General features: G+C 36.2%; 1 protein-coding gene and 1 long non-coding RNA gene across 4 annotated transcripts; both read left to right on the forward strand.

Annotated features, from left to right (window-relative positions):
- The first annotated feature begins 426 nt into the window (after positions 1-426).
- On the forward strand, positions 427-19,739 carry LOC6047947 (ras-related protein Rab-35). Of its 2 annotated transcripts, none has more exons than XM_038264867.1 (5): positions 427-708; positions 10,045-10,219; positions 19,003-19,127; positions 19,187-19,368; positions 19,443-19,739. In XM_038264867.1, exons 1-5 carry the CDS (start codon positions 657-659, stop codon positions 19,512-19,514), a joined length of 606 nt encoding a protein of 201 aa, XP_038120795.1. In that variant the 5' UTR covers positions 427-656; the 3' UTR covers positions 19,515-19,739. The 2 variants fall into 2 exon arrangements, with proteins under 2 accessions (XP_038120795.1, XP_001864935.1); XM_001864900.2 differs by having other exon boundaries at positions 429-708; positions 19,437-19,615.
- On the forward strand, positions 12,212-13,630 carry LOC119770281. Of its 2 annotated transcripts, none has more exons than XR_005278748.1 (3): positions 12,212-12,507; positions 12,794-12,995; positions 13,070-13,630. It is a non-coding gene; the product is annotated as an uncharacterized LOC119770281 (long non-coding RNA). The 2 variants fall into 2 exon arrangements; XR_005278749.1 differs by having other exon boundaries at positions 12,212-12,497.
- Positions 19,740-23,643: the final 3,904 nt, after the last annotated feature.

The raw sequence follows: 23,643 nt of genomic DNA on the forward strand, positions 1-23,643 counted from the left end.
GAATTTTCAATTCGTTTCGCAAGTACCTACTAAAATCTTGCCCTTTTTTGTCTTCACCGCATTACTGATCCGATTCTTTTTTCAAAAACTTCTGACAAGGCAGAATTTGCCGCTCTTCTGTTCATCAAACATGTTCAAAACATGAATAAAACTGTCAAAGTGTTTACGTCGACACGGTAAAGTCATCGAGCTGTCAAAAAATCGATGAGAAAAACTATGTCGGGCATGTCAAGTGTTTGTCGTCCTTTCGACCAATCGATATCGAAACGGTAAAATCAGAACCGTGCAACAACTCGTACGACGTGCGACATTTTTCAAACAGGGTATACTCAAGCCGACTGGTACTCAGTTTTGAGATTGGCTACATTTTGACGTGTTTGTGTTTTTTTTAATTACGAAAATAATTTAAATTCCTCGAGTGTGTATCGTTGATGATATTTTTTTTCATCCATTTAATTCGCAGCAAAATATTTTTGTGTCGTGTTTCCTAAAAAAATATCGCCAATATCCTCTAAAACCTCCTCTAATTCCATTTGCCACAGTTATTATGCTTTTGTGTTGAAAAGTGCGTTGACTGTTCCCGAAAAGTGGTGTATTTTAGCACAAAATACGGAAATTGCTTTAACTTAACAACTGCAGACAACCAGACAGCAATCATGGCTCGTGAATATGATCATTTATTTAAGCTCCTCATCATCGGAGACAGTGGTAAGTATTTCAATCGTTCATCCGACGAGTAAGCTCCAGAGATTTCCATGTTGTAGATACTTTTGTGTAAGAATTCAAGACAAAATTCAACCTTAATATATTTGATTGTTCGTCAACCATTAGAAGCATGTTGGGAGTTTCGCATAGGCACTTAACCTTCATCAAGTAAATCAGTTTGACATCTATTGGTCTTGTGTTTTTCATCGGATATCAAAACAGCAAGTTGAAGTAAATGTCTGGACTTTTATGTTGATTAGGTTCTAAAAACAAATGTAAAATTTGAGTGTATCCCAACCAGGGTTGCCAGGTCCAAATTGAAAAACGTTACTTAATCCACCTTTAGGTGGTTGGTGCCTTCCTCACATTCATAAAGTCAATACATTCAGTAAAAATAGCTACATGTTTAACAAATCAACTTTATTACTCATTTCTTTTGGTAGGGTTCACAGACCTTAAATATTTCTTGCTCATCGGCAAGGTCTGATAAAAAACCTATCCAAAGATAGTTCGCATGGATGATTCAGGCAATATTTCTATCACAATATCTGAAATCCGGCCTCCAACAAGTGTATAAATGAGCATGAGCATGAGCATGAGAGACCACCCATGGTTGTCCTTCTCCGTTGCTGAACAGGACCGTAATATCCTATCAATACAACCGACCATACGCTTAAACGATCTAATTAGGTTTTACGCCGACTCGATTTGGAGGTTAGAAAGGAGTGCACTGTTTACATGGACTTAGCACAGTTCGATGCGGTCGTCGATTTTGTTCGGGGAAATTCGTCGACAATCGATGAAGACCATGTAAACAGTGCACACGAGCTGTCAAATGACGTCACGGTATAAAACCTAATGGTGTTTCCCTTATCAACAGCATGTATGAATGCGCTAAAAAGATAAACATCAAGATCATTAAAACTAGATCTAGAGCAAATAGGTAACAGTCGTTGGCCACCAACGGCGCCCGCCATGTCAGTTTGTAGATCTCGGGGGATTGGGACGGGAATGTTAGTTAGCACAGGTTGCTACAAAGGGTGGGTTCTATACGATATCCACACCCCCACGTGTGCCGGAAAACTACTTCTACTTGGGATTTTGTTAGTGTTGTTAGTAATGACCAGGATTCAACATAGAGGATGATGATGCGATCATACAATAATCAATAAATTTTGTTTAATGGTGTGATGTATTATGCATTCTCAAGGCAAACAGTCGGAGTATGCGGATGAGACTATTCCCAGTTATTTGGTGTTGAGTTTAGCATAAATGATTCAATCTTAGACAGCCGGCTGTGGAAAGATAAAACCAAATAAAATGCGAAAACGCGAAACCGCCCGGACCGAAAAACACACACAATCGGGGGTACAACAAAGACGGAAATGGCAACGAAAATCCTGCGTGATGACCGCGACGCACACCGTTCAAATTCTCCAACGCAACTGTCAAACACCGCGAAATCGCCCGGATCGAAATACACACACAATCGGGGGGACAACAAAGACGGAAACAGCAACGAAAATCCTGCGTGATGACCGCGACGCACACCGTTAAAATTCTCCAACGCAACTGTCAAACACCGCGAAATCGCCCGGGTCGAAATACACACACAATCGGGGGGACAACAAAGACGGAAACAGCAACGAAAATCCTGCGTGATGACCGCGACGCACACCGTTAAAATTCTCCAACGCAATTCCCGGCCTCCAACAAGTGTATAAATAACACATAAGTGCTAATAACTTTTGATAGGGTTGTCAGATCTTCAATGTTTTCTACTCATTAGAAAGGTCTTTTTAATAACTTTCTGAAAATGTATAACATGATAGATTTTCTTGCAAAAACCACCATTTTTAAAATCTTCCGGACATACGCCAAAATTGTTTTTATAGCATAGCTTTTGAAGTACCTAACTAAACTTGCCGATTTTAAATAGAGGCCTATGGAACCCCAAGACGGATCAATGAGACTAATACGGTCAAAATCCGTTCATCCAGTCTGGAGATAATCGAGTGACAATTTTTTTGTCCACCCACCTACACACATCCACACAGACATTTGCTCAGAACATGATTCTGAGTCGATATGTATACGTGAAGGTGGGTCTACGAGGTCAAACTAATAAGTTCATTTTTCGAGCGATTTTATAGCCTTTCCTCAGTAAGGTGAGGAAGGCAAAAATCTGGCCAAATTGGGTCCTAAAATGAAGCTAAGATTGCTGATATTATTGTTTACAGCGATAAAGCTTATTTTTCTGAGTACAATGACCCTTTATACAACCACAAAGAGTTTAAAATGGATTTTTATATCAATTTTGAAAAATTAACCTCGCGGTCCTTCTTGATAGAAAAGCTCCTACTTGACAGCTCGTTCCAAGGGGACCATAGTTGATCCATCGAAAAAATGTTGTCCTGTTTTTTTTTTTTTTTTTTTTGCATTAAAATGGAAAAAAGTGATCAAAAATGGTTTTTGATCGTGTTTTTTACCGTTGTACATAAAAATTTACATAGGGCTTTAGTACCCACTTCAGAAAAAAAATCTGAAAAAAACCTGGCAGACGAAAATCATACACGATTAAAAACTCCATCATTCCGACAGATGGCGCAAAGCATCGAAGAATGACGATTCAAATTTTCGCTGTTCGGTTATTCGCGATTAAAAGCTCCATAATTCCGACAGATGGCGCAAAGCATCGAAGAATTGAGGTTTTGCAGCGCGACTGTGTTTCAAATGTAGGTGGCGCCAAAATGAGGTTACTTACCAAAAATCGTATTCCTTTCTGCTGGATTGAAGAACAGAATCGCTTATTTCTCATGATTCCCTGCATCAATCTTAACACTCAAACGCTCGGGTAGTCATTTGACCCCTATTTTTTTTCTTAAAAATCTCATTACTTTTGATAGAATTGACCAAATTGGATGCTTCCGGTTGCAAAAGATCCAGATTTGTCTATATTTTGAACTGTCAGATGGGGCACAATTATGGTCCACTTTTACCGGAGATATTCCGGATTCCATTGGGGTACCTCGGCCCTCCTTTTTGGGTTTTCAATAGAACAAAACCATTTCACAGAACAATGCCGGAAATGATGCAAAACTTCAAGGCATCATTCTAATATATCATCCAGCAAACATAATTGACATGGTTAAGTCCTATGGGGCACCGGAACCGGTTTCATTTGGGCACCAATCGACATCAGCTCAGTGAACCGTTTCCGGTTGGAACCTGTTTCGGTGCCCGAAGGTCTTGGCCATGCCATGTATCTATGCAGGATGATGTATTAGAATGATTCCTTGAAGTTTTGCATCATTTCCGGCATTATTCTATGCAATGGTTTTTGTTCTATTGACCAAAACCCCAAATAGGAGGGCCGAGGTACCCCAATGGAATCTGGAATATCTCCGGTAAAAGTGGACCATAATTGTGCCCCATCTGACAGTTCAAAATATAGACAAATCTGGATCTTTTGCAACCGGAAGCATCCAATTTGGTCAATTCTATCAAAAGTTATGGGATTTTTAAGAAAAAAAATAGGGGTCAAATGACTACCCGAGCGTTTGAGTGTTAATGAAACTGATTGCAAAAGACGAAAAAAAATTTTTGCATTAAAATAATGAACATCATTAGGTCTATTCCCGTACTTGCAGAATTGCAAAATTTCTGCAGCTTCTACATAATTCTGCAGCCAGCATAAGTCTTTTTTTTTGCAGCGCGTTCTCGTACTTTTCAGCTCGCTCTCTTCATCTCTCTCTTTTGCAGAAGTTCTGCAAGGAGAGAAGCGGCAAAACTTTTGCCTGGGTAGCGCGTTCCAGTTCTTTTTTTTGCAATATTGTACACAGTTGAGTGGATTTACTCAAATTGGGTATTAAAGTTTTTTAATTATTTCAATTTAAAAAAATACTGACAAAAAAAGTAATTGAAAGCCTAATTACCTCTAGAACCGAGACATTATTGTTTCATGCAACTCAACATTTTATTCAAAAAATCAAGCATGTCCTACAATTTATTGAATTAGAAATTAATTATGCTTAGGTAGACATTATATATAAGAAACAACTCAAAACTTTTCACGGCGTCTTTTTCAGGGGGGTAGTATTTTTTAGAAACAGCAAGAAAACTGTCATATACATATGAAAGTGTGGAACATCCCCGTTCATTTGCGGGGCGATCGAAAATCTTTGGTCGGGAAAATCAAAGTTATCCTCATTTGAAGTTTTTGAACTTTTTTCCTATCGGGCGAAACTTCGTCTATTTCAATTTAGTATTGTTATAAGTCTACAGAGACATGATTTATGGTTCAGATCATATCAGATCATTATTTTGATGAACTCTTTTTTGAGAAATGTTTCTGGGCCCATTGAGTATACAAATCACTACAGAAAAGTGTAATTGGTTGGGTTTATGCTCAACTGTAAGTCACATTTATAAATTTTGGATTTCTACCGAGTCAACATATTTTTGTGTGTTTTTGGTTATAAAATGTACCGTTTACATTGAATTTTCACTTTTTTTTGTGAGTACATGGTCCACATGATATTTTTTTATCTAATTGAGACATGCAGTGTAAATACAATCACAGGGTTTCTATTTCAATGCCTTTTGTTAATTTGTATTTCCATTTGGGCTATATTATTTGTATTGAAACTACAGAGTTGAACTTGAATTATTGGTAATAACATAAATATTGCGTAAAAATCATTAAAAAATTTTAATGTATGTGAATCTATTAATTTAATCTCAAATAATTAAGCATAGCATACACGCAACCCAGACTTCGGTCAAATTGACCGAAATACTCGGTAAATTTATCGGAGATTCTCTGATAGAGCGTCTCTATCAGAGAATTCTCCGTCAAAGCTTTATCAGACATTCTCTGATAAAGTTCATGAGGTTCACGCGGGCAGATTTGACAGATGAATTCTTTGATTGTGTTGGTGAACTTTTAGCAAAAGTTTTGTTGCCAAATCTCGCCGCTTGGGCAGCGCTAGCGTCGTTCCTGTAAAAAAACGCACGCACACCACTGAACTTCTGTATTTGTATTGGTAGGGATGAAATTATGCTTTGCGGAAGTAAAATCAGTCGATGGAATTGTTTTTGAACGTTTATTTTTCTAAAATTAAACACTGTACAAAGCACTCTTTTGATAAACAGGATCTGCCGGACGAGGAAATGCATTCGGCTGGCCTCGCGATGCTGGTAGCTCCAGATTTCCTTGTCATCTTACGGCCACAACCTGCAAGAGGAAAAATAAAATTAGAAATCTATCCGTACTTCACCAAATACAGAATAACCTTCACTCAGCAATCAAATGTACTTACTTGTTGGTAGCAGCAAAGGTACAATTAAAACAATTAAACAATTAAACAATTAAACAATTAAACAATTAAACAATTAAACAATTAAACAATTAAACAATTAAACAATTAAACAATTAAACAATTAAACAATTAAACAATTAAACAATTAAACAATTAAACAATTAAACAATTAAACAATTAAACAATTAAACAATTAAACAATTAAACAATTAAACAATTAAACAATTAAACAATTAAACAATTAAACAATTAAACAATTAAACAATTAAACAATTAAACAATTAAACAATTAAACAATTAAACAATTAAACAATTAAACAATTAAACAATAAACAATTAAACAATTAAACAATTAAATAATTAAACAATTAAACAATTAAACAATTAAACAATTAAACAATTAAACAATTAAACAATTAAACAATTAAACAATTAAACAATTAAACAATTAAACAATTAAACAATTAAACAATTAAACAATTAAACAATTAAACAATTAAACAATTAAACAATTAAACAATTAAACAATTAAACAATTAAACAATTTAAAAAACAAATTTAAATTTATCAAATAATTAAATGGGTATCGTAATTTTTGTATGCCCCTTTCACATAATCGCTGAATGCTCCCCGTCTGAGATGACGGCTTATGCCGATATCCGCCACTAGGGGCGCAACGATCTTTGGATGAATTAGAGGTGAATTCTCGTGTACGATACAATGTTGTGCTCATGTGTGCGTTAAAGTTGTTTTCTTGTATGAACTCAAACCAAAAAGTTTATCAGAGAATCTCTGATAGACGATTATCAGAGATCGGTCTGATAAATAAGCGCCAGGTTTGCGTGTACTAAACAAGTCTGGCATCAACATTTGAAACAACGAACAATACTCGGATAAGTTTTCAAAAAGCCGTAAGAGCCATTGGTAAACAAAGTCCTTTTTGCATCGGTATTCGACCTACTTCCGAAAAACCAATATCAAAAATGCTTGAGATTGTTCATCTACACGTCCTTCAAGTGCCCCAAACTAAAGATAAATTAAATTTTGTTTCTTTTTGGAGAAAAACGAAAACTAGTGTCAGAGGTCACGGTGGCTCTTACGGCTTTTTGAAAACTCACCCGAGAATACAACAATTAAATTGTTTTGCTATTTACAGTGGCAGTGCGTGGCCAAATGGTTACGCTGTCCGCTTTGTAAGCGGATGATTCTGGGTTCGATTCCCATCTGCTCCAACCTTCCATCGGATGAGGAAGTAAAATGTCGGTCCCGGCCTTGGTTGTTAGGCCGTTAAGTCATTCCAGGTGTAGGAGTTGTCTCCATGCCATATGTACAAACAACACACCAAACCAAGCCTACTCCGGTGGAATCGCTGGCGGCGATTGGACTCGCAATCCAAAGGTCGTCAGTTCAAACACTGGGGTGGAAGGTTCCTTGGAGTAGAAAGAGGTTTGGGTGTTCTCCCCATTCAAGCCTTCGGACTCCTAGGTTCGAGCAGAAACTTGCAATAGAGACCACCAAATGTGGATGATTCGATTTGATTTTGATTTTGACCTCAAAATAAGTACGAGATCTCTTGTGAGTTTTAATAAGACTAATACTAATGTGAAAATCTAATGAAAACGGTACATTTTATAACAAAAACACACAAAAATATGTTGATTCGGTTGAAATCCAAAATTCATAAAAGTGATTAACAGTTGAGCATAAACCCAACCAATTACACTTTTCTGTAGTGATTTGTATACTCAATGGGCCCAGAAACATTTCTCAAAAAAGAGTTCATTACTTTAATGATCTGATTATCAAAAACATTGCGTTTTTGGAAAAGGGTGTGCAATTTTATCAGAAAATCTCCCAAATTTCCAATAAAACCTTTATAACTTTTTTCCCTTATTTTCAATCACTTTGCGTGCTTCAGGAAAAATGTTCCTTGCATCATTGCAATCATGTCTATGTAGACTTATAACAATACTAAATTGAAATAGACGAAGTTTCGCCCGATAGGAAAAAAGTTCAATAACTTCAAATGAGGATAACTTTGATTTTTCCCGACCAAAGATTTTCGTTCGCCCCGCAAATGAACGGGATGTTCCACATTTTTATATGTATATGACAGTTTTCTTGCTATTTCTCAAAAATTACTACCCCCTGAAAAAGACGCCGTGTTTTACATTAGGTAAACAATTTATGAGAATGACAGGTACGTTTAATAAACATATTAAAAAAAAGACAAACAAAGGTTTAATATAGAAGGGACCATAAATACTTGTTTTAATAGCAAAATGTTTCAAAGATTATTCAGGATAATTTAAATAAATTATGACTAGATGTCACATGGAAGAACAACGGTGACGCAGCGAAATTGAAAATTTTCAAAAAATAAATGAATCACAAACTCAAAATTTTTGAAACTCATAAATTTCGAAATCTGGACATTAAGAAATTCATAATTAAAAATATTTATCAAAAAAACTTATATTTTCAAATTGAGAAACTTTAAAAAAATAAATCAGATATTTGAGAAAATTAAAAATTCAAATTTGTATATCAGAAAATAAAAAAAAAATCACAAATTCAAAGCCACGTTCAAATCTTAATAAATACAAATAATTTAAATTTAAATATTTCAAAATGTTTATAATTTCAAAAAGATCTTAATTTTATAAATTCAAAATAAAAAATAATTTAAGTTTTCAACGTAAAAGTTCCTAAACACAAAAATTTTAATATTTTGAAATTCTAATTAAAAAAATTATAATGAATATTTCAGAGTTCAAACCAAAAATTCAAAAGCTACAGTTAAACAAAATATTTAAAGAAACTGAAAAATTTCAAAAATAAGTAAAATGTAAATCAAAAATTTTAAAATTCAAATATTAAAATAGTAGAAACAGTTCATACTCTATTTACCGAAAATCTTGTCCAAATTTCCAATCTCTAAAACCTCTTATCTGAGTTTCTATCCTAAAATATGACTCTTAAAAAACTGTACTTTTTATGATCAAGATGGCGGCATTTAAGAATTTTAGAATTTAAATTTCTTAAAATAGAATTATTCGACAAAATTACAAAATGGTAGCATCGTTAAAGGTACAATTTATTATTTGCCAATTAAATTTACCTATTATTTAAACACACATATTTAGTCTATTCAAAAACAATTGAAGATCAATAATTATTCCTGAACAAATATTTATTTGAAATTATTAAACACAAAAGAAATGTGTCTTCTAAAAGTTTTTAAAAACAATTTGTTTTTATAATACAATTTTTTGGTTGGGGTATTAGCCGTGCTGTAAAACTGGCTTTAGTTATCTTTTTTATTGTCAGGTTAAAATATTAACACTAAACAGACATTAAAAAAACTACTCCAAAAATCCATCAATTCAAAATATAAAAACGTCCCTTCAAAAAGACTACTTCAATTTAGTAATAATAAAACTTCAAATTTATTACAACTAATAATAAAATGCTTGATTTCACCCAACTTACAAACTTTATGTCAGCGTGTACTCAACATCCATCACACCAACTTGCAGTCACTTTGCAACTAGAAAGAGAAGAGCTTGCAGAAAAGTACGGGAACGGTTTTGCTGCAACTTCAACCTCTCTCATTGCAGAAGTTCTACCTGGGAGAAAAGTTACTTTTGTTGCAGAAAAGTACGGGAACGCCCTGCTGCCGATTTCGTGCAGAATTGCAGAATTCTGCAGTACGGGAATAGACCTAATGATAGAGCGACCCCCGGAGGTTGGTCACTTATTCGTTTGACACTTTTTTAGTTTGTACCCCGTTGGTTGGTCGAAGTCAAACTAAAAAGTGACGAACTGTCACTTTTTACACGGCGCTCACGTACACTATCAACACAAACGTTTGATAGTGTGTGTGAACTCCGTGTAAAATGGGTGTCAAACTAAAAAGTGACCCCGTTCGTTTGACAACTGTTGGTGTCAAACCATCGGGGTTTGAGAGTACTGTATTATTAAATAAAATGTATTGTTGTTTTTAATGCCTTTTCAGGAGTGGGTAAATCCTCACTTTTGATCCGGTTTTCGGACAACACTTTTTCTGGCAGTTATATAACAACCATCGGAGTGGATTTCAAAATTCGAACCGTCGTTATCAACGGAGAGCGCGTAAAGCTGCAAATATGGGACACCGCTGGGCAGGAACGGTTCAGAACCATAACTAACACGTAAGTTTGATAGCATGTTGCCATTTGAGCAATTCTCTGAGATTTCGGTCATTCGTTTTTTTTTTGTATTTTTTAATCCGGCTGAAACTTTTTTGGTGCCTTCGGTATGCCCAAAGAAGCCATTTTGCATCATTAGTTTGTCCATATAATTTTCCATACAAATTTGGCAGCTGTCCATACAAAAATGATATGTGAAAATTCAAAAATCTGTATCTTTTGAAGGAATTTTTTGATCGATTTGGTGTCTTCGGCAAAGTTGTAGGTATGGATATGGACTACACTGAAAAAAATGATACACGGTAAAAAAAATTTTGGTGATTTTTTATTTAACTTTTTGTCACTAAAATTTGATTTGCAAAAAACACTATTTTTTTATTTTTGATATGTTTTAGAGCAGCGGTTCTCAACCTGGGGTACATGAACCCCTGGGGGTACCACGAGTGGTCTCAAGGGGTACCGGAAGACAAACCCCGTAATGGCGAACATTTGAATAATATCCCAGACAAAAATTTTGAGAGAAGCAAAAACCAACAGATTAGAAACAAAAAAATAACGCAACAATTTTTGCAGGTTATTTTATTCACTTCGTTTTTGCAAATCGATTATCATTAAATTTGAAAAAAAAACTATTTTGCATTATAGAGCATTCTACGTGCGTATGTATTGCGTGTACGTACACGAAAATAAAGTGAGGTTAAATTTTGTCAGCCAGCAAAACCAAATGATGCGCTAGTGTGCGTACGCGAAACGTCATAAAGCTATATTGATTGATTCATACAAAATGGGGGCTGTCCATACACAAGTAAAAAATATTTAAAATATTTAAATGAGAAAAATCGCTTGCATTTTATTATTTTAAATAAAGTGTACCGTTTTTTTAGATTTTTGCTAATTTTTTCTTTAAATTTTTGTCTCATATCTGTAAAAGAAAGAAAGAAACTACCATCTCTTGAACAAATTCAATAGGTTGGTAAAAGATTCTAATGTTTCATAATTTAACATTATATTTTCGACCTGTCTTTTAGTTTTGCCAAAAATTAAACTTAGGAAAAAATGTTTTTATTGTAATGTTACCCAATAAGGTACCTAATTTTTTTATTGATATTATCTTGGAAAATATGGATCTCATTTTCAATGTTACAAAAAATGTGTGATTAAGTGATTTTTTTTTCTTAATTTTTCTATTTCAATTTCAAGATCAAGACTTTTCTTCAAAATTATCAAACAAAACGCCTTTTCGAAATATTATCGTGGTGTTGTTTAAAAGGTTAAAATGTTCAATGTTCAAAAAAGCTGTACCGTCATCTGGGGCGAAACGGGACACATGGGGCGAATGGGAACAGCTGTTTTAGCCTTGTTACTGTACAATATTTGGATATTTTTTAATAGTTTAGGATAGAACAGACACAGAACATCTGTAAAAGTGCATCGTTTTCCAAATTTCAAGCTTTTAAGTGTTCTAAAAACTGCTGTCCCTATTCATACTGTAGTCCCGATTCGCCCCAGATGACGGTAATAGTAGTTTATGAAACAAGTTGCAAAAAGAGGATTTTTTCAGCACGAGTCGTACATTTATCCAACGAGGTTCACCGAGTTGGATAAATTCGACGAGTGCTGAAAAAATCAAGTTTTGCAACGAGTTCCATACAACATTTTTTGCAATTCCAAAAAAACACCCATTGAGTGAAATTTTAAGTCAAATTTTCATGTATTTGTCAATAGTTCGTTTAAATCAAAACAATGTTGAAAAGTGTTACTTTTCGAAACAAGTGCTGAAAAGTTCAACTTTTCAGTACCCATTTCAGTGCGTAAAAGTAGAACTTTTCAGCATTTATTTTGAAAACTGTTTCTATTCGATTCTGTTATTTTTGGTACAGAAAAGTAGGCTATTTCGTCGTTCAAGAATGACAAGAAAAGTAAGTATCACAGCAAAAAATTGTGTAAAAATCGAAGCTTTAAAATGGAATGCTTAAAAAAGGAATATGTAATATTACATCTGTTTTAGATGAATTGCAACCGAAAATTTAACCAAACACATTTTACTCTAAAAAAGGTTAAATATTTATACGGAAGGTGTAATTTTACCACGACTTCGATGCAATATTGCACACAACAGTTTTCGAACAACAACATCGAAAGACGGCGACTGCAAATTTCATAACTGTCAAAGTCTTTGTTTTGATATTTGCTAAAACGATCGTCTCGCGTTGATTCGTCGTGTTTATTTAGGAAAAATAAGTAATCTGCAGTAGTTTTTCGGTGCTTCGGTGCGAATGTTGTGAGTGAAGGTATACTACTATTTGTGAAACAGGAAGGATTCAATTATCTAGCGAAATTAACAAAATACTCGCTCCCGCCGGTTCCGTCTGCTGTGTTCCAGTTCCCTTGTCAATTCCCGCTAAGAATCTTCCTCGACGAACCTGATTCCTCCTTCTGTGTGCTATGTTCATTCGGCACCTGTCTCCGGCTGCAATGGCAACAATTGCCCATGTTGAGCCACGGTTGAATTTCTCTCTCTTTTGGAGTCCGTTTTTATTGACAGTTTTGATAATCCGGCACAAATTTACTCCGCAGGCTGTGTTCCTCCAAAGCTCCAAGGGTCAGCAGATTTCGGAAGAAGAACTGTTAAACTTTCGACAAGAGCCGCCTGCCCACGATGGCAAGCGTTGTCAAAAGGAGGAGGACCAGAGACGGTGAACATGGACAAACCAGTTGACAGATTGCGGCGCAGGTGAACAACGAGATCCGGATTGACGGAATTCCTCACTTTTTGCAGGTAAAAGAGAATCGGTGGCTTTTACATGTGGGAAAAGTGTCTAACGATTTCGACTGTTTTTTTTTGTCAACTAGTGTCAAACCGGAAGTTCCAGCGAGAATCGATTCAAGCTCTGTAAAGTCCACCAAGAGGCGCCCATTTTCACACACCCGCGTGTTCACGATTCGGAATCTGGTATCAGGCACTGGCATTTGCTCGACGAGTGGTTTCCGGCCGTGGAGGAAGGAGTCTTCCTGCTGTAGACAAACCCGGCAGTTCATGCTGTCGCTACGAATCTCAATACCAACCGGCCGGGTTCCAGCCTCATCCCTGGCTCGGTCTCATTGATCACACTGCTACGCTGAGTCGGCCACCGCCGGAAACCTGCTCCTCACCTTCTGCAAAGCTGACCGGAAAAAGATCATTGAAGGCGGACAATAATGCACCGTAAGTGATTATTTTTTAATGATTTATTATGATATTGTTATATTGTTACCGACGAAAATCCCCTGGTGAAAATAAAAAGATTAGTTCGACAATTCGTTTTGTTTATATTCTCTATAATTGATGACAATTCGATACCTATCCTCTCATTCTCTTTTCCTGAAATTAAACATTTGTAGATGTAAAATTCACCATTTATAGGAAAATTTCATAATTTTCAGTGGTAAATTTGCGCCATATATGACATAAAATTACATCATATAAGAGGTAAATTTAAGCATTTGTAGAGGTAAAATTAAACATTTTTTCTGACATAAAAGATGTACCCCTTCCCAGATGTAAAATTACCACGATATTTTTTTCTGTGTAGTTTCACGACGGAATTGCAAAAAGATTTTTTTTAGGGATGCAAAATATTAGATTTTTTTAATTGAAAATAGTTACAACTTGAAAACTTAACTTTATCCCTGGGCTTTGTCATAATGAGTATCATAGGTTTGATGCTTATTTGGCAAGGAGTATGATTTGATCCGATGTGGAATTAAAATCGAAGTTTTCAGTATATTGCTGAAGCTTCCATTTTTACACATGGACACCACTTCATGCTACAAGAACCCACTTTGACGCAGTCTCAGGGCTTAATCGATGACCGGTAAGCTGTCATCGAGACTAGAGGTTCTCCGATAGTGGAAATATCACATATGTACAATGAACCGCTACATATGTGATTTTTCCCTATCTTAATGTGGGTGTCAGGTTAGGATGCAGGTTTTTAAAAATTCAGTTTTTGTAGAATTTAGGATTTTAACTATAAATATCAACTTTTTATACTTTGCATTTAGTTATTTAGGGACAAAATTAGTAATAGTGAATTTAGTAATCCTATCGGTGATTTTCATTCAAGTAGCATAAAAACCATTCTGATTTGTCAAAATTTCCATAGAGTCTCGCTCGATCAATCAATAGTGAAATGATATCGGACTAAATTCGTTGATCTGTTGAACTAACGACTGTCGGATTATGATTGTATCGACCATTGTTGCGAATCGAGGATCTACTGGAATTCTGACGATCACATGGTCGTCTCTTTTTCAATTCACGACTTGTAAAATATGAAATGTTAATCTATTTTTTTTTGTGTTTTTTTTAAGAAGCCAGACAGGTTTTAAAAGAAACGTTCTAGATTTTTTGGCTATTAATTAAAATGTCGGGGATTTGAGATAAGAGTAGCTTTCGGATATGTTACTTTAAATCTTGTATTCAATTCAAGTTAGGTAGTTATCCGCAAATTAATATTTGGACTTATTTGAATAATTGAACATTTTGGACTTATGAATAACACACAACTGTGCATTTATTCTAGAGTCAGATCCATACAGCGTCAGTGTTTATTTGGTCGAAGTGTACTAATTCATTGGCAGATCTGGTTCTAGTTGTAATGTACGACAAGACTACTGACGGACGTGACAGGACGAGGGCCCAGTTTAGAGGTTTCGACATCAACGATGTGCGGCTGGATCACCCTCCCGAAAAAAAAAAAAAAAAAAAAAAAAAAAAAAAAACTTGAAAACTTAACTTTATCAAAAAGTTTTTTAAGTAAAATTTACAATATTTTCAATCGAATCGAAGAAAAGTAGGGGAAGGTGGGGCAAGAGGAACAATCGCTCGTATGGCCGTAATTTTTTACAATTTTGATGTTTCCAGTATGAGGAATTGTTGCTAGCAATGCGATTAGCTGATTCTACTACCACATAACCGCCAAAACAATGTAAACGCCACGAATGAAGTTTTTTTTTTCAAAACCTTTGTTTTCTTATAATATTTGGAAAGTACAAAAAAGGCTTACCCAGTACTTGTTTTAAAATAATTTTAGACACAAACTTTAACTTTTAACAATATTTTTGGATTTTTTAATATACAAAAAATATTTTTCACTTTTAAGTGTTTTTGAATAACCCTGAGTCAATGCGGTTTCAAAAACACCCAGGAAGCAAAAAAAAAATGGCGAAAACATTTCATGTTGAAAAACTAAGGGGTACCAGCAGCTTAAGCAAAACGAAAAGGGGTACCTAGCCAAGAAAAGGTTGAGAACCGCTGTTAGAGGACATAAAATGCCAACTTTTCAGAAATTTCCAGAATGGGCAAAAAATCTTTGACCGAGTTATGATTTTTTGAATCAATACAGATTTTTTCAAAAATCGAAATATCGGTCGCAAAAAATTTTTCAACTTCATTTTTCGATGTAAAATCGAATTTGCAATCAAAAAGTACTTTAGTGAATTTTTGATAAAGTGCATCGTTTTCAAGTTATAACCATTTTTATGTAACTATTTTGAAAATAGTCTCAGTTTTTCATTTTTTTAAATTAGTGCCCATGTTTGCCCACCCTTGAAAAAAATATTTTTGAAAAACTGAGAAAATTCTCTATATTTTGCTTTATTGAATTTTGTTGATACGACCCATAGTTGCTGAGATATTGCAGGCCAAGGATTGATACCTAAGAGCATGCAATGGCACTGACCTTGTTGCGTGCTCTTCGGTTAACGTCCACGTAAGGAACATCCTGGAAGGAGCGTAACTAACTACATCCGTAGTTCTGTTAGATCATCCGAATTATCTTGATCAGAACAGTATAGCTCTGGTTCCTTGCGAGTGTCCTATTTTCTTACCTCCACGTTGGCTTGGTTTTCATGATGACCTAGCTGGTGACCTGTGGAAACGGATCGTAAACCTTTGACCACCGCGGGTCAGAGTCGAGACGGCTAAAAGAAAGGGGCGCGACAATGTGGGAAAGGGAAGTAATTTGTGATTGTAGACGGTATTGTTTTGATTCACAGTATGTTGAGTCAACTGCTGTGGATGTACCTGAAACATCGCACAACGGGGTTTCTCTTCTCTTCATTCTCAGCTACCACCTATCTCCTATTTTTATTTTGCTCTACTGATTCTCACTTCTTCACTGATTCTTCTATTTAATATCCATCATTTGATTTTGATTTTACTAACTTTTGATTCTCTTATCTCTCAAAGCTTTTCCACTCATTTTTACCAATTGATACTGCTGTAACAAACTTTGATTTTTTCCTTAAAAATATACGTTTCCTTAATGTACTAGTAATATCAAGTCTATTTATCATTTGCCTAATGTTTTTTGATTTTATTGCGAATTTATATATTTGATTAATTTTTTATCTGTCCTGTACATTATCATTACTATTATCTAAGCTTGTTTTGTATCTCTATTTATTAACTATTGTCTAATTTTACATCTAATACATCTAGCTTCTCATTTTTATTCTTGAAAATACGCTCATCATTCTCTTACTATTGATTCTTTGTTTTCTATTGTTTTCAATCTTCACCCTTTTTTCAAACAAGTGAGGTTTGAGCTCTTACTCAATTTATGGAATGGTTAAAGGATTAAAACAAATATTACTATTGTACTTTTGAAAAACTTTTATAACATGCTTAGGACCAAAAATTGTAACAAAACACCGCGACAAAAGAAATAGCTACATATAAACACGACTCAACAATAGGGAAGATTTCAGGAGAAAACAATACACAGTTAATAACAATTAGTTTTGAATTCAAACTAAAAATAAAACAGTTCTTGCTATAATGAAAATTGATAGGAACACTATAAATGGTTAGGCGCTTATACTTACATCAAACCCTACGTAATGTACCACCCCCGGCCGAGTTAAAATGCGTAACCGGAAAAGAAGGTGTGCATGCCTGGCACGAACACTCAAAGCGTGTTCTAGCGTGCTGCTCGTACTGACTCAGAGCAAGGGTGAGATGTAGGTGTAAGGGCAGTGCGTGTTCGTCGGGAACCTAGTGCATAAGATCGGTCAAGGCCCGTTCTTACACTGAAAATTGCGAATTGCGAATTGCGACCCATAGTTGAAAATGAAAATTGATGTTTTTTAACATTCCAACGCCCAAGGCTCCAAAAAAGTTGGAACGGTAACTTCAACTTGCTGGTTCTCGGGCATAACTCAACCAATCAAGATTATTCTTCTTTCCAGTGATTTGTTAGGATGTCTAGATGATTCTAGAACTTTGCAGAACTTAATTTGATCAAATCTGTAATTTTTGCGATCAAAAACATCGTTCCAACTTTTTTTTTCGCGTGTAAAAAAAAATTCGCCAAAAATTCCGCGGAGGCAGTCGTTTAAAAAAAAAGGTGGAACGATGTTTTTGGTCGCAAAAATTACAGATTTGATCAAATTAAGTTCTGCAAAATTTTAGGATCATCTAGACATTCTAACAAATAACTGGAAACAAGATTCGTCCCGATTGGTTGAGTAATGCCCGAGAACCAGCGAGTTGAACTTACCGTTCCACCTTTTTTGGGAGGCTTGGGCGTCCGTGTAAGTTGGACATGCGTTGGGCGTTCCAGTGTTAAGTCTCACCCAAACAACCCGCCATTTTCTAATGTCGATATCTCAGCAACTATAAATCCGATTTACAATGTTAAAACATGAAACATTCGTGAAATTTTCCGATCTTTTCGAAAAAAATATTTTCAAAAATTTAAAATCAAGACTAACATTTCAAACGGGCCAAACATTCAATATTACGCCCATTTAAAATGTTAGTCGTGATTTAAAATTTTTGAAAATATTTTTTTCGAAAAGATCGGAAAATTTCTCGAATGTTTCATGTTTTAACATTGTAAATCGGATTTATAGTTGCTAAGATATCGACATTAGAAAATAGCGGGTTGTTTGGGTGAGACTTAGAAAACATCAATTTTCCTGTTTTTTTAACCTTCGTATGGCAATATCTCAGCAACTATGGGTCGTATCAACAAAGTTCAATAAAGCAAAATATAGAGAATTTTCTCAGCTTTTCAAAAATATTTTTTCAAGGGTGGGCAAACATGGGCACTTATTTAAAAAAATGAAAAACTGAGACTATTTTCAAAATAGTTACATAAAAATGGTTATAACTTGGAAACGGTGCACTTTATCAAAAATTCACTAAAGTACTTTTTGATTGCAAATTTCGATTTTACATCGAAAAATGAAGTTGAAATTTTTTTGCGACCAATATTTCGATTTTTTGAAAAAAATCTGTATTGATTCAAAAAATCATAACTCGGTCAAAGATTTTTCGCCCATTCTGGAAATTTCTGAAAAGTCATTTGATGTCATTTAAAACATAAAAAAAATAAAAAAAATAAAAATAGTGTTTTTTTGCAAATCAAATTTTAGTGACAAAAAGTTAAATAAAAAATCACCAATTTTTTTTTACCGTGTATCATTTTTTTTTCAGTGTAGTCCATATCCATACCTACAACTTTGCCCAAGACACCAAATCGATCAAAAAATTCCTTCAAAAGATACAGATTTACATATCACTTTTGTATGGACAGCTGCTAAATTTGTATGGAAAATTATATGGACAAACTAATGATGCAAAATGGCTTCTTTGGGCATACCGAAGGCACAAAAAAAGTTTCAGCCGGATTAAAAAATACGAAAAATAAAATTAAAGAAAAAAGACCGATTCCGTAGAGAACTGCTCATTTGTCATCATCTGGTTGGTGAATCTTGTTTTATTTGCAAACGTTTAGATATTACCGTGGAACGCATGGAGTTATTGTGGTTTACGATGTCACAAACGGGGAATCATTCGCTAATGTGAAACGATGGTTACAAGAGATTGAGTCCAACTGTGATGTGGTGAATAAAGTTCTAGGTGAGGAAAGATTTTGAAAATGCAAAGGTTTCGAAATAATGCAACTGCTTAATTTTCAGTTGGGAATAAAAACGATGACCCTAATAGGAAAGTTGTTATTACCGAGGATAGTGATAGATTTGCAAAGCAGATGGACATTCAACTGTTTGAAACTTCAGCCAAAGATAACCTGAACGTGGAAGAGATGTTTTTAGCCATTACGGAGCAAGTTCTACGGCACAAAAAGCAAACACAAAAACAGGTAAAGTTGTACCGCCAAAAAAATGTCTGGTATTCTTTAATAAAAGTACTGTTTTCATGCCTTCCAAGGTTCAGACGGATCAGAACAACGACACGGTGAATCTACGCAAGGGCGGAAACATCAAGAAAAAGAACAAATGTTGCTAGTAGCGCATATCGTTTTAATGATTCCCATCTGAGCTTGCTTTTATCTGGTCGACACCAGGAGAATAACAGAACGAGAGTAAACGCAAACATTTACTTTGTAACGACCGGTTTCCCAAATTATTTATACAAAAAAACTATATATAACAGTGATGACAGTAGCAAATAGATGCCACCATTTTTAAAATACACATTATTATATTGTGGTGGAGGATAACCCACATCCAATATACTTTGCTTATGGGTCATTCCATCTGAAGTGTGCAAGAAAAAATACAAATTTGAAAATTACCCTCTCCGATCCTGCTCCAATTTGGGCTGTTGATACTATCAAAACATGCAAAAATCCCGAATTTCGTACAAATCGGACCACCCCATCAATTCTGGTACCTCCCCAAAAAATCGACTTTTTGGCGATTTGTGAGCGAAACCCCTATTTTCAAACGGCGATAGCTCAGGAACCACAAATCGAAGAAGGTCGGTCATATACTCAATTTTGAAGGAAATTGGACGTAGAATCGATTTCCGTGGTCAAAATTTTGATTAACACTTCAACGCCCAAGGCTCCAAAAAAGTTGGAACAGTAAATTCAACTCAATGGTTCTCGGGCATAACTCAACCAATCAAGATGATTCTACTTTCCAGTGATTTGTTAGGATGTCTAGATGATTGTAGAACTTTGCAGAACTTAAATTGACCAAATCTGTAATTTTTGCGATCAAAAACATCGTTCCAACTTTTTTTTTTTCGCGAGTAAAAAAAAAATCGCCGAAAATTCCGCGGAGACAGTTGTTTTAAAAAAGGTGGAACGATGTTTTTGGTCGCAGAAATTACAGATTTGTTCAAATCAAGTTCTGCAAAATGTTAGGATCTTCTAGACATTCTTACAAATCACTGGAACCAAGAATCGTCTTGATTGGTTGAGTAATGCCCGAGAACCAGCGAGTTGAAGTTACCGTTCCACCTTTTTTGGGAGGCTTGGGCGTCCGTGTAAGTTGGACATGCGTTCGGCGTTCCAGTGTTAAGATAATTTGTCTACGTGTATTGCGCAATTGAAAACTTTAAATGGCCGTATCTCAAAACAACCCTATTTATTTTTTTTAATTTGACCTCACCATCGTATTCCCCTGTCAATTTCACATAAGAATCACTTATTGACAGAAAGGAATATGTTTCGTTCCAGAGATATCGAATTTTAAAGTATTGAGTTTTTGAGAATACCTAAATCAGCTGCATTCGCCGCATCTGCTAGAAGCACACAGGCGCGCAGATCAATAAATAATATTTAATCACAAATAATCATTAGCCAATTTGGCAAAAAAATTATGTACAACACTGTTGGAAACTGGAGTATAATCGTGAATGTTAAAATAGTTGTATGCCTACACTGAAAGCCCGACCATGGTAATTTTAAGAACATTTCCATTGGGGTCGTTACCCTGTTCGCAGCAACATCGCCTGTGTTGATGCTCCGCGAATTTTTTTCGATTTACGGTGAAAGTGCGTTGTATTAATCGCGAGTTCTTCCCCGCACGATGGGCAGGAACACCCGCGGCCGTGGCAGCTCGAGTGCACCTCGAGGACGTGGCCGGGCCAGTTCCTGCAGCAGCATCGGGAAGACCTCCTCGTCTGGCTCCAAACGGTCAACAAACCTGCTGAAGCTGCCATCCAACTACGTACCTGCGCGTAGCCCCATACGTACGCGTGGACTAGCGGCACTTGCCAACCCAGATCAACCCGGAACCAGTGGATTGTCCACCAACAAGCCGGGAACTTCCTCGACGGCGGTTCCAACCTCAAACGGTTTCGCTGCGTTGTCTGATGACAACAAAGGAGACGACGACGACGACGTCAGTGGTGTTACTACTACACCGTCGCAGGCTAAGGGCACCTCCACCGCGGGGGAGCAAAAGAGTAAAAAATCGAACAAAAAAAAATGCCACCGATTACAGTGCCTGGTCGCCCAGCTGTTGAAATCGAGGGAGCATTGGCGGATGCCGACTGTCAATACCTGATGCGTATTAACAAGTCGTCCGTAAACATCATCACACGAGATCGCCCGCGTTTCGAGAAAGTGCTGAAAACGCTGAAAGATGCAAACATTCAGTACTACACGCATGATTCGCCGGAAAACCTTCCGGTAAAGGTAGTGGTGACTGGGTTCTCCATCCTAGTGCCACCCAAGGAATTCGTGGATGTAATTCTCGCGAAAAAAAAAATTTATCCGCGAGAAGCTAAAGTGCTCTCGCATAAGGTAACCGAGGTCGGAGACCAGATTCTCTGGCTGCTGTACTTCGAACGCGGTTCCGTTAAGATCCAGGACCTGCGCAAAGTTAAATCGCTGGAAGGATTCATGGTGAGCTGGAGATACTTCAGTAAGCGGCCTTCCGATGCTGCCCAATGTCACCGATGCCAACGTTTTGGACACGGTTCCCGGAACTGCACTTTGGCACCGAAGTGTGTCAAGTGCAGCGCAGCCCACCTTACGGCTGCATGCACGCTGCCCAAGAAAGCATCCCTGGGAAAGGACAACCAAGCCGAGCAGAACAAGCGGAACGTGAAGTGTGCTAACTGTGACGGTAACCACACTGCAAATTAGCGCGGGTGCACCGCTAGGAAGACCTACCTCGAGGCGCTGGAGAAGAGGAAAAAGCCAGCACCACATTCCTCAAGGACTTCGACAGGTCAACCCTCGACCGAACCCCGTCAAACGAATCCTCCTGGATTCGGGCGTACTTACGCCAGCGTGGCGGCTACCGCAAACGGTCCAACCCCGGACAGCAACAGTGATGGTGATTTATTCACCCTCACCGAATTCCTCTCCCTTGCGAGGGACATGTTTACGCGACTCAACACTTGCCGAAACAAGCTGGAGCAGTTCTTCGCGCTGCAAGAGCTGATGGGGAAGTACCTATGCCCTGCATAGGTGCAAGCTCACACAATGTGGAATAGTCTTCGCCTTCAGTAACGAACTGATTTTTTTTCTGTGATATATATTTAAGCTTTCCTATCCTTCTTCTCTTTCCATAGTAATAGTAGCAGTTATTTTAGAAAGTTTTTTCTGCTCTCGCTTAACCGACTGAAACTGAATTTATTTCATCCAATTGATTATATTTGAATTAATTTGTAGTTGTAAGGATCTCCAAAACTCTGCATTCTGTTATTAGTTAAGCAAATTGTATTCTGATTAGTACAAATATATATATGAATTGAATTGAATTGAATTAAGAACATTTGCTAAAAATGCTGCTTATTAAATTAACTATGGCTTTTTAGTAAAAGTAAACGCAAATATGGTCAAATGTACCATACTTCCACAAAATTGCATGGTAGCAATTACAAAATTAATAATCATTCTCTCGGTATTGGAGGGTTAAAATTACCATTCCGCTCTCGACATAGTAAAACTGACTACGTTAGTCAGTCAATTCAAGCACGGATTGTTTTTAGCAAAAATACGTCGGTACCCTACAGTATGGTAGCAACTACCATGGTTGGGTTTTCAGTGTATACGGTGCACGGCATGGCGGAAGCAAAATATTTAGAATTGAGAACACCCATGGAAGATTTATACCGTCAACTGGGGTGAATTGGGACACATGGGGTGAATTGGGACAGCAGTTTTAACCATGTTAGAGCGCAATATTTTGATTTTTCTGGTTGGTTTCGGATAGAACAGACTCAGAACAACAAAATGTGTACATCCATTTCCAAATTTAAAACCTTTTTAAGTGCTCAAAACACCACACTCGCCCCAGATTACGGTACGTAGAAAGTTATGTTTATCCTTCCTGATTTAGAATATGTTCGATTAAAAATATTCTATTAGTGAAAACTGCGTTTTACAGAAAAAAATTGTGCACAGTGAATTTCTTTTGGGCAAACAGCGCAAGAACGGTACTCAGTACAGGGTAATTTTTTTTTTCGGCGGATCTAGCAAGGAATTGTAATTGGTTTTATAACTAACACTGGCTTAGAAGTTAGATAAATTAACCCTCTACTGCCCAAATTTTTTTTCGAAGATATTTATTTTTCCCGTGTTCAGGAGGTCATTTTGAGCAACTTTTGTTCTACGAAAAACTTTACTTCTCTTGTTTTATGTTTTTCTTGTTTCATTTTTAGTATTTTAATT

Source organism: Culex quinquefasciatus, chromosome 3, assembly GCF_015732765.1.
Source record: "Culex quinquefasciatus strain JHB chromosome 3, VPISU_Cqui_1.0_pri_paternal, whole genome shotgun sequence".
In the NCBI taxonomy this organism is placed as follows: domain Eukaryota; kingdom Metazoa; phylum Arthropoda; class Insecta; order Diptera; family Culicidae; genus Culex; species Culex quinquefasciatus.